Source organism: Adiantum capillus-veneris, chromosome 3 (assembly GCF_014529385.1).
Source record: "Adiantum capillus-veneris isolate H3 chromosome 3, ASM1452938v2, whole genome shotgun sequence".
Taxonomy (NCBI): Eukaryota; Viridiplantae; Streptophyta; class Polypodiopsida; order Polypodiales; family Pteridaceae; genus Adiantum; species Adiantum capillus-veneris.
This window is the reverse complement of record NC_140933.1, coordinates 30,097,632-30,108,578: the sequence shown is the minus strand read 5'-3', so window position 1 is coordinate 30,108,578 and position 10,947 is coordinate 30,097,632. Positions and strand designations below refer to the sequence as shown.

Here is a 10,947-nt window from a genome sequence, read left to right as displayed (position 1 = left end):
CATCGGCCAAGTGTAGACAACCAAATCTCCCACTAGAGAAGGTGATAAACCACTCATGATGCGGTGTGACGTGGAAAACTGCATCCTCTTCTAGTAACCAACGGGGAGGAATGTCACCTCTCAAAGACATGTAATTAGGAGGAACGCTAAAGGCAAACGTGGTGTCACCGTCACTAGCATATGAAGCCACTACTCTAGCATGTGTCAAAACCTCATGTGTATCACGCATAGATCTCCGCTGCTACCTCATACGTCTGAAACAACGGCGTCTAATGTGCCCTATGTGACCACAATGCCAACAATGCATATATCGACAACTATGAGACCGCCGTCTCTCACAAGTCATCACCGTAGACTCTAAACTCTCGCACATGTCTGCTAAGTGGATGCCAAGAAATCAAACTTTGGCTAGAAATCCTAGGAGAAATTTGGCAGAGTCTCCCGTGTAAACTGAGTAAAGAACTCCAGCAAAAGCTCAACCATAGACCATGCCAAAGTGGCAATAAAATGGGAGATAACTCGACCACTACACAATCATGAAAATCATGATCAAACGCATCAAAATCGATGCTCACATATGCATAAAATCATCTCCATAATTTTCTAAATCTGCAAGCATACAATCTGGGACAAACATCTCAATCGAGCATAAAACGCATAACCATATACGCAAGTAGTGAGAAAACTAGCTCAAAACGCATCCCATAAGAGAAATTGGCTACAAAAACCCGTGAAACCTATGATTGGCAAAGTCTGTAGCCACACGAGCATATGCAACTCTCACTCCTGCAAGAGTGTGTACAACACTGACAAAACCTATCAAAATGGGAGTAGGCAGTGCTCCGATGGTGATGAGTGAAGAAGATGGAGTCGTACTCACTTCTGTGGACTATATTGGATGGTGACCAAGAAGAAGAAAGTGCCCACAATGCCTGGGTGACCTATTTTGGGTCAGTCTTCTTGTGTGTAGGGGTTCCTTCCCACAGTTTTGGATGAGAGCTCTTAGAGTTTCTCTTGATGAGTCAAGTTCCTCTTGAGTTGGACTAGAATTTAGTAGTTGGAGTTCCCTCTTGCAACCAAAACTTTAATGTCTTCCTCTTGCCCTCTCTCGACCACCTCGTCTTCCTCTTCTTCAATTTTCAACTCTTCTTCTTTGATTACCACTTCTTATTCACAAAATTTAAGCAAAATTAGTAAGTAAATTTGAAAAGATTACCATACCAATTTTATTTGTCAATAAGTGCAGTTGTAGGAAAATTTATTGATTGTAGATCCGATTACCTTTATTCGAAATTCAATTTTGCCAATCTGGTCTTGATGATTAGGCTTCCCATTTTGCAATTAAGAAATTTCCATTGCGCTTTGCTTTAATCAAAGACTTCATACCATTGTTGTTAGATTAGAGGGGAGGAAACACGACACCACTAAACCAAATTATGGAAACACTATACACAATCAAGCATCACTTTCAAGCTTTCCAAATCAGATATGCACATGTCAGACACAAACTTACACACACACAATCAATTAACTATGAAAGCATACTAGAATGAGAATAAGATGTTGAATGCCCTAATTTTAGCCCGCAAAGTGTAGGGCACAAGTCTCTTTTCACTTTGGTATTTTATAAATTTATTAAAATAACTTGTATTAATGTTAAGCCTCTCTTTACAAGAATTTCATTCTCATCCACATATTTACAAGAGGTACTTCTCATGGGAATTATTTCTAAACTAACTTATGGAAGGCTAAGCTGTGTACATATAAAATTATTAGTGGTGGTCGTGGCGACATGTGTGAAAAAATGTGAGATTGATCTGCAAACCTCCTTCAACTCGAATCTAAAATTTAGTCATCCATATGTTAGGTAAGCCACTAACCACAAGAATAACAAGCGCCTTAAAAAGTCTAGCTATCCCTATTTTTTATAGTAATGCTAAACCTCACCAGCATATGATTTTCTAGGCGTCCCAAGTCGATCAGTCAAGAGGGTGGACTAAATCATAAATAGGACGGAAAGCTTCTCTGTACCTCAATTGTATGCATAACCTTGGATTCTAATTCTTTACCCATGTAGGCAATTTTAGTTTCGTTACATTCTATATATACAGAAGCTAGCCTATCTCATGTCTACTTTGTTGTTTTTGATGAGTGAATGTGTGGAGTAATGGAAAAAAGCACAACAATTAATTAGCTTGCGCATCTTGAGTATCCCAATGTGCCTACTCAACATTATTGCTAGACTTCGCATTTATACACACACACACACACACACACACACACACACACACACACACACACACACACACACACATATACACACACACACACACACACACACACACATATATATATATATATACACACACACACACACATACATACATACATACACACACACACATACATAGACGTACACATAATAATAAATAAATATATGTATGTGTATGCATACATACACACATGACATATGAATGTGTGTGTGTGTGTGTGTGTGTGTGTGTGTGTGTGTGTGTATATATATATATATATATATATATATATATATATATATATATATATATATATATATATATATATATATGTATATGTATATATATATATGTATATGTGTGCATACATGAATAAAATGTATGATTCAATAGTTTCTACTTCTTTTCCATATACCTCTTATAGTAGCCTTTTCATGAAAAGTTGCTCTTTTGGCCTCTACCACTTTCCCATTTGACCAAGTCATATATCAACTACTTTGGGTGTCCATGAGGCTTCATTTCTCTCCAACTTTTGATCAATACTTTGATCCTCTATTTACCAAATTGTAGAAGTTAGAGAGGGCATGTTAGTGTCATTTAGTTAATTGGTGAGACTATTTAGTGTATCAATCCCTTAGCCTTATCATGATGATTTCTAACTTGTAGTGACCTAACACTTCCCCTCAAGTTTGCCTCCATCTTCCACTGAAGTGCAAAATAAAAAACCTTATCAATTCTCAAACCCTTAAAGATGCCAGCAATTGTATTGTGTGTGTTGGTATATACCACATAGAGGGTGCCTATTAATACTCTTCCCCACATGTAATTGTATCGAAACCCATTGTACCGAGTCTCAAAGAGTACATGCAGTGGGATTTACGCACAGAGTGCAAAGCGGTATCTTGAAGCAAATAAAGGGTGGGAATGTTTTCAAGAATTCTATCGTGGTTGGGCACAAAATAGCTTGGATGGCATTGAGGTGTTTGCAAGTGCATAAGGTTTCAAGTTTCCAATGGCAAATTGTAGTACAAAAATTCTATGGGGCCTCATTAAAGTTCATAATGATTGCGAAAAAGAAAGTGCTCTCACAATATATTCTCTTTGTCTATTTGTAGGCCACTTCAAAGGTAAAACATTGTTAGTAAGGAATAACATCAAGTAAGAGTGCTATGTTTAATGTTATTTGCTTTGATGTATTAGATGACATCACGAATCAAAGCAAACATCATTTTCACTAAAAAAACATTATCTATGAGGAACATACATTAATGAAATTGAGTTACTGCATATAAACTTGTCAACTTAAAAAAAAGCAAATTGACTAATAATTTCTTTTAACAAGGGTGCACCTATTTAAATAAACAAAGACCTCTTATTATAAGGTGTAAGTTATGATGCAAATTTGGTTGACTCGATCTTCTAGTGGAAAGTTACTAAAGGTCATTCACACATTCTTTCTCTTTCAATGCATGGTCACATGTTTTATTAACCTACTAGAGGTGGCGCTCTCACTCACTAGCAATCTCTTGTTTCAACAACCTAGAGAAGCCACTCAATAGAATTCTATTGTTTCAACAACCTAGAGAAGCCACTCACACTCCCTCACCCACATTACAATTCCTTTGAGGTCGGTATCAATCAAAGGATGTAGTAGTGCTTGAACCTTGACTCATTTAGAGACTAATCCTTAATAACTATGCATTTGTTTAACTCCATGTTCTTTCAATTAGCTCCTTATAGATGAGCTATACTCATGCAATTCAACAAGAAAAATCTTGTTGAACTTTCCATTGCAATGGATTTTTATGTAGATAGCAGTTACCTTTATCATGCATGTCTCCTGAAGAAGTAGATGAAGGTAGAAACGTTATTCTACATGTGAAGGTAGCATATCTGAAAGATGTGTTTTGTATTTGGTGGGCACTTAAGCTAGATCTTATAAAAGTCCCAATTTAGTAGAGTGTTAATGCCCCCCCTCGCCCCCCCTCCCCCCTTTTTTTTTCTCTCTCCTCTTCACTACCTCCCCCCTCCACCCTTGCACCGCCTCACTCGTGCATCCACTAAGACACAGAGAGAGCCTTGGTCAGTCTATTGCCACACAAACAACTATGAGGACTTCATCTCCCCTGGCAATAATGTCCTACTCCCTCTCTTCCCTTTGGTATCATGACCAAGGAGGCCACCTGCTAAACCCAATCAAAAGAAAGGAACTGAAATGTACTATGCCCAAAGACTATGTGTGTGTGGAGAGAGAGAGAGAGAGAGAGAGAGAGAGAGAGAGAGAGAGAGAGAGAGAGAGAGAGAGAGAGAGAGTGCCGCCTGCCACCTTCCCCAAGTCCTTTCTAAAAACAATGTGTGTGTGTGTGTGTGTTTGAGAGAGAGAGAGAGAGAGAGAGAGAGAGAGAACCAAAGATAAGGTTAGAGAGAGTTAGAGACCAAGTTGAGATTCTAAATAATTGGCTGTGTTCAAATTGTGCACGAAAAAGGTTGATTAATTGAATGGTCGAAGTAAAAAGCTAGAATGGAATAGATAAATGGAATTTCACAACCAGGGGTATTTTGGGATTTTTGAAAAATTTGAAGGGCATTTTGGGAATTTTTGACAAAACTATTGAGGGCATTTTTGGGAATTTTTGAAATTTGAAGGGTATTTTAGGAATTTCCACAAATTAGAGGGGTATTTTGGTAAGTTTCCCAAAAAAGAAGTACTCTCTACAAGGCTGCCTGCCGGCCTTCATTTTCAATTCACACTTTCCTCTCACATGTAGAAACCCGGCAGGCGTCAGTAGTGACCACTAAAGAGTAGCAATGTACGAATAAATCAAATACTCGTGCAGCCCATTTTGTGTGGTAAGTGTTCCACGTTGCCGTCAAAGTCCACTGCCATCTCACGACCCCGTTTGAAGCTTGTTTCTTTGTGAGAAGTGAAGAGTGCCATGAGCAGGCACTCTTCTTCTTCTTCTAGAGTTTTTCTTAATTCATGTTGAACAGAGAGACGCGTTCTCAGAGAGAGAGAGAGAGAGAGAGAAAGAGAGCGTCCCTCTGAATCAGATCAGATCTAAGAGGAGCTAGCGCTTATCCTCACCACTGCAATCGAAGGATTCCCGTCAGTTGCACTTGTCATACTGTGAGTTCTTTCTGCCATTCTCTTACCTCATCGAACATCCTGCATTTTAGTAGGTTGTCTGCTTTTTCCTTTCCAATGGTAGAGCTGGTTGTTGCATCCTGCACAATTTACTGGAACTTCGGACGTCTTTGACAAAGGCTCGAAGGCTCTGCACAACCGGATGTATTTAGATGAATAAGATAGATACGTTTAGCTTGCTGCCAGAAGCTTTGACCTAGTCATTCAATTTTTTTTGTACATGTACATGAACGCCTCAAACGCCTCAAACGTGTTCATAGCCTCAAAAAAGAGAGAGAGAGAGAGAGAGAGAGAGAGAGAGAGAGAGAGAGAGAGAGAGAGAGAGAGAGTCGACATGGCCCGGCGTAGTTCTGTGCCGAGAGGTATTGCCCCCAAAGTCTTGCGGCCCCTTTCGGTATTTCTTTATCATTAATCATTTCAAAGTACAACTCCCGAGGGACCTTTGCTCTCAGACTCTATGTCCAAATGCTCTGCAGAGTGAGGCCCCAAGGGCTGTTATAAACAGTATAAGGGATGCCCAAAAGCAGAGCCCCAAAAGCATTCAATTTAAAAGCACTAAACCTAAAAGCATCTGCCCTCAAAAGTTGCCAGCGTGAATCGTTGAAATCCATACATGTGGAGCTAACGCAAAACGTGGAATTTTTGTACAACCTGCCACGTCAGCATGTCAGCGCGATTTACGGAACCTCTTTCAGAGTGCAAGCTTTTGGTCTTTAGGGTTTTAGGCCCCCCTCGGCTGGCGTACCATAAGTTGGTACAATTTTGAGCTTTAAGTTCTTTAAATCTTTGTGTCCCTTGGGTCCCATCGGACGTGGACCTCATAAGTTGGAACACTAATGACATTTTATCTGGATCTGTCTGGGTGGTCATGCCACATCATCATTTTGTGATAGATTCCCGTCCGTCTTGGGGCTTTTGATGGACATGGGCAATGTGTTTGCCTCAGCTAATCCTTCATGAGATCATGTCTAATAACTTTGTTCCTCTCAGCTCCATCAACATTTTGGTGGATAGCGGGTGCTTTAATAATTTCGTCAGTACTCAAATAGTTCGACAGCTTGGCTTACCAACTCAGAAGACATCTCACTTATATGATGTGGAATTGTAGATGGATCAATTTTAACTTGTGATGAGACAGTTCGACAGTTGCAGTTCGGTATTCAAAATTATGCAGATCAACAGGATTCCGATGTTATGCCTTTGTCTTACTACGACATGATTCTTGGTCAGCATTGGTTATTCCAATATGATCTAGCTATTAGCATTCGAGAACATACTAGCAATTTGTTCAAAGATGGATGCGAACCGATTTTACACGGGCTATATCATGCAGAACAAGTGATTCAAGCCTCACGTGTACAAGTCAAATGGCATGATATAGTGGATTATGAAATGAATATGATCTCCGATGCAGATGTAGAAATTATTATTGATGAAGAAGTTTTTTGAAGTGATACTCTGTTACCAGATAAAGATAAGGACATAGTTGCAGATTGCGAGTATGAAGACGACTATCCTTGTCACGTGCACATAGGGTCACATCTAACCCTACGTGTACGTGGACAAGCTACTTCATGACAGGGGTTCAATTAGCCTAGCTTAGGAAGTGTTGTGGCACTTTTGTGAGTCTGTTCGCTGACTGTGCATGTCCAAGCACTTAGAGTAGATGCATATCCTCTGGTTGCACACAACATGATCATCAGATTACCATCAAAACCCATCAGGAGCATTTTTACAGTACATAGACCTCTTTTCCCTATTTTAGCCAATTTTCACTTATTATTTGTAAGTGACTTTTGTTGGGAAACTAGGTAGGGCAATTTTGATAAGCAAGTACATAAGAAACGCTAGCGCTAGCACTTCTTGGCAGAAGAGGCAGCAGGAACACTTTGTTCAACCTCACAGCAAGACCTCAATCGATGACCCCTAGCGTTTTTTGCATCAACACAACTAGCTTTTTTCAGCAAGATCAGCCCCGGAATTAGCAGACTTCAGCAGATCCATAGCGTTATTGCAGCAGAACAGCATTCAGCCCTAGCGTTTTTGCATCAGCATGTCAACCTAGCGTTTTGCAGTTTCCGGCGACATTCAGCCCCTCTGCATCAACATTTTCAGTTTTCAACATTCAGACACCGTACCGCAGCCCCTGAACCTCGAAGATCTCACCTTCCCGCAGCAGATCCTCGCCGCACGGTCAGATCCATCGAAGTTTACGGTTTAAGCCCGGAAAACGCAGATTTCAGCATCTGCGTTTTTAGCGCGTCGTCGTTGCATCGTCGTTATCGCCGTCATCACCGACATAGAGTCAGAATTCAGCAGATAAAGATTTGCAGATTTCAGCCATTAGCGTTTTTAGATTTTAGCCCGTCTCATCGTCGTCCTCATCGTCGTCGACATCGTCGGCAAGTCCAAGCATTGTAGAGATTTGTGCAATCAATAGCAATAGACCGCTCTCGCCATAGAGAGTGGGGCCTTCGGAGGAGGGTTTGACAACATTGTGGTGTTGTATTCTTTTCTCTCTATCTCTGTCTCAGTACCTTCATTCAAAGTGTTCACCACTTTGTTTGTGTCCATTTGCACTCTCTCACTAAAGGAACGGAAGGCTCTCCCTTTTATAAGTAAAAGGAACCTTGAGCACAGTTCGGAGCACTCATCTTGAGCAAAGTTCAACATTCACATCCGCTGCACCTTACAATCCTATCTTTGATTCTTTGCTGGATGATGATATGCCGATTGCAAGTCATGAAGTGGCAGTTTCTGAAGATGATTCTGAAGAGTTTTGGGATTCATTATTGGAAGATGATTACATTCTCAATTTAAAATCCTCTCCTGTGATTCACAAAGTTGACATCCATGCCAGGAGACATCTCTCCCCTCTCCAGATCAGAGGAGATCCTACCAGAGCATTGCTTTCATAGGAAGCTAGGGTAGCCCATGTTGAGGCCGTGTCAGTGGTCTTGTGTGCAGGAGCAATTGCAGTTGTGTGTACCTTGAGTCTATCCACTGAGGCATGTCAGTTCTATGCCGGCCCACCCTTGGTCACTTTTTTAGGAGTTTGTTATCAGCACGGAGAGCCTTTCCCTAATCTCTCTCTCTCTCTCTCTCTCTCTCTTTGAAATGTCGTCTCTTTCTACCTCAATGATCTCTCTTCTCCACAGTTGCCTTGTTCATGTATCTGGCATTGCAGGTGTTCTCTAGTGTCAAGAGGATCTTATCGGAGTCGAGCCAGATTGGAGTCAAGGTGTCCACTGGATCGGAGGGCAATTCTCGTCTTTGTTGCATCTTCCGCTGCCTGTTTCGACAGTTTCAAGTGAAGATAGCTTTTGCACAAGGTACTGGCACAAATAAGGTTGCGTGACATGTTGGAGCAGATGTTCCATCCTTGGCACTTCCTTTGTGCGGGCGGTACAGGTGAAGACAACTACTTACTTTGCTAGGAGAGGTTGTGGGCCATCGCACTAGTGCCTTGAGAGGTGGCAAACTCCAACAATAGATGCTTAGGCAAGTAAAACTTTGATGCTATCATTCTCAGGTGCCACAAAAACTTTAGCATAGAATACATCACAAGTGTGTCCATCTTTCCAGACAGTCGTCAATGTGAGATAAGGGTCTGCTTGATAGTATGCTGATAAATTTTTTCCCCTTAATGGTAGCTGTCATGAATGAGCTTTAATTTTGTTCTATTCTTCACTTTGGTTTTTTTTAAAGCAGGTGTAAAGTTTTAGCGAGAAGGAAGAGGTCTTTTAATTGAGATGGGATGGGGTTACAATGTTCGACGCCAGATGAAGATCTTTACATTGACAATGACAATCTACTTAGACTACAAAGTAATGTTTGTTCTCTTATTGCTTTCAGCATCCAATTGTACACTTTGTTGTCCGTGAATGTGTGCAGCTGTAAGGACATTGCCAATTATGTACTTGATGGAGTACATGTGTGCATTTCAGGCTGTTCAACGCAAAGTGAAGTGGATGCCCCAAGATAGAAAGGACAAGCTTTGGGAGATTACTCACGAGCGCAATGCAAAGCGTCTTCTCAAAGCCATTATTGAGCTGGAGGGACTTTGGGTGAAGCTAGGTCAATACCTGTCAACTCGTGCAGATGTCCTTCCAGAGGCCTATGTCAACCACCTCAAGCAGCTACAAGATTCTCTACCGCCACGGCCTTTAGAAGAGGTTATTGTGTTTGTACTGGCAATGGGCAACTTTCATAACATCTAGCAAGCTAATATTGAGAGTTCAATTGAGCTTGCAGGTACACCACACAATTGAGAAGGAATTAGGCAAATTGCTCAAGGATTTGTTTGATGACTTCGACAATGTCCCCTTAGCCACTGCATCTGTAATGTCTTTTTTCTCAAATGGGATTAAGGCAACATCTTGGCAAGTTTCGGTATTTTGTTGTGTATCTTGTACAAAATGTTTTATCAAGTTTGTTTCTGTAAACAGATTTCTCAGGTTCATCGTGCACATACTGTAGATGGGTTAGACGTTGTAGTCAAGGTGCAACATAAGGGTATCAAGAATGTTATTCTGCAGGTTTGTCTTTGCAAGTTGGATATCTCATTTATGGAAATGCCAAGTTTGTTTGTGATGCTTGTTGTAAACTAGATTTCATTGCAGGATTTAAAAAATGCAAAGTTAATAGTAGATTGGATTGCTTGGGCTGAGCCTCAATTCAATTTTGGGCCTGTACTAAACGAATGGTGTGCTGAGGTGCCAAAAGAGCTGGATTTCAATTTGGAAGCAGGTAAAAGCTTGTTAAAAAAGATTTTTTGATGTGTCTGCTGTTAAGTATTCTTAATTGTTCGGGTGTACCATATTAATGAGAAAGGAAGCTATTTGTCCGTTTGCCAATCAATTTTTTTTTGCCATTTCATCAAAGCCTTTGTAATTGTGGTCTGAATCTAGAGTCCTTTGAATTGTTGTTGGTCCAAATTGTCAATTTTCTTCTGTTGCATTATGTATGGGATATTGGAACCGAAATCTGCCTTTTGTGGCATCTTCATTGGTGTTTCGCTTTGTGCTTCAGTACTTGCTTAATTATTTGTAGTCGACAGGGTGTAGTTTTAAGTAGTCTAGAAAAAGAAAATGCCATTTATGTTTGGAAATATGATACTTTATTGAGTTGTTTTCACTTTGCAACATACCTTTAGTGAAAAAATGTGGCTCTTTATTAATAGAGACCTTGAAATTGAGTTGTTTTAACTCGTGTTATTGTAGTCGACAGGGTGTAGCTTTAAGTAGTTTAGAGAAAGAAAATGCCATTTATATTTGGAAATAGGATACTAATATTGGGTTGTTTTCACTTTGCAACATACCTTTAGTAAAAAAATGTGGCTCTTTATTAATAGAGACCTTGAAATTAGTAAGGCTTTGGCCTCTCAACCTACGCTTTGTGGGTTCAAGTCCCCCGTTGGGTCACACTCTAGAGGGACACCTTGTGCTCACCTGGTGTTCACGTTGCTAGGGCTCTTGCCCTTGGATCACTCGAGTGCATCCCACCCGAGCAGGAGGTTCCTAGCTGGGCACTACAAGTTCTCTCCGTCGT

General features: G+C 40.5%; 1 protein-coding gene across 4 annotated transcripts in view; it reads left to right on the top strand.

The window, feature by feature from the left end:
• The first annotated feature begins 5,098 nt into the window (after window positions 1–5,098).
• LOC147460676 (ABC1 family protein) overlaps window positions 5,099–10,947 on the top strand; it is a 140,504-nt gene continuing 134,655 nt past the window's right edge. Inside the window, exons 1-6 of one of the 4 annotated variants that reach the window (XM_086508399.1) lie at window positions 5,099–5,379; window positions 9,106–9,224; window positions 9,345–9,572; window positions 9,652–9,738; window positions 9,846–9,935; window positions 10,020–10,146. In XM_086508399.1, the coding sequence (XP_086364525.1) occupies window positions 9,150–9,224; window positions 9,345–9,572; window positions 9,652–9,738; window positions 9,846–9,935; window positions 10,020–10,146 (607 nt within the window). In that variant the 5' untranslated portion in view covers window positions 5,099–5,379; window positions 9,106–9,149. Of the gene's footprint in view, window positions 5,380–8,760; window positions 8,899–9,105; window positions 9,225–9,344; window positions 9,573–9,651; window positions 9,739–9,845; window positions 9,936–10,019; window positions 10,147–10,947 lie in introns of those variants that run through there. The other 3 variants (XM_086508396.1, XM_086508397.1, XM_086508398.1) reach the window with 3 other exon arrangements.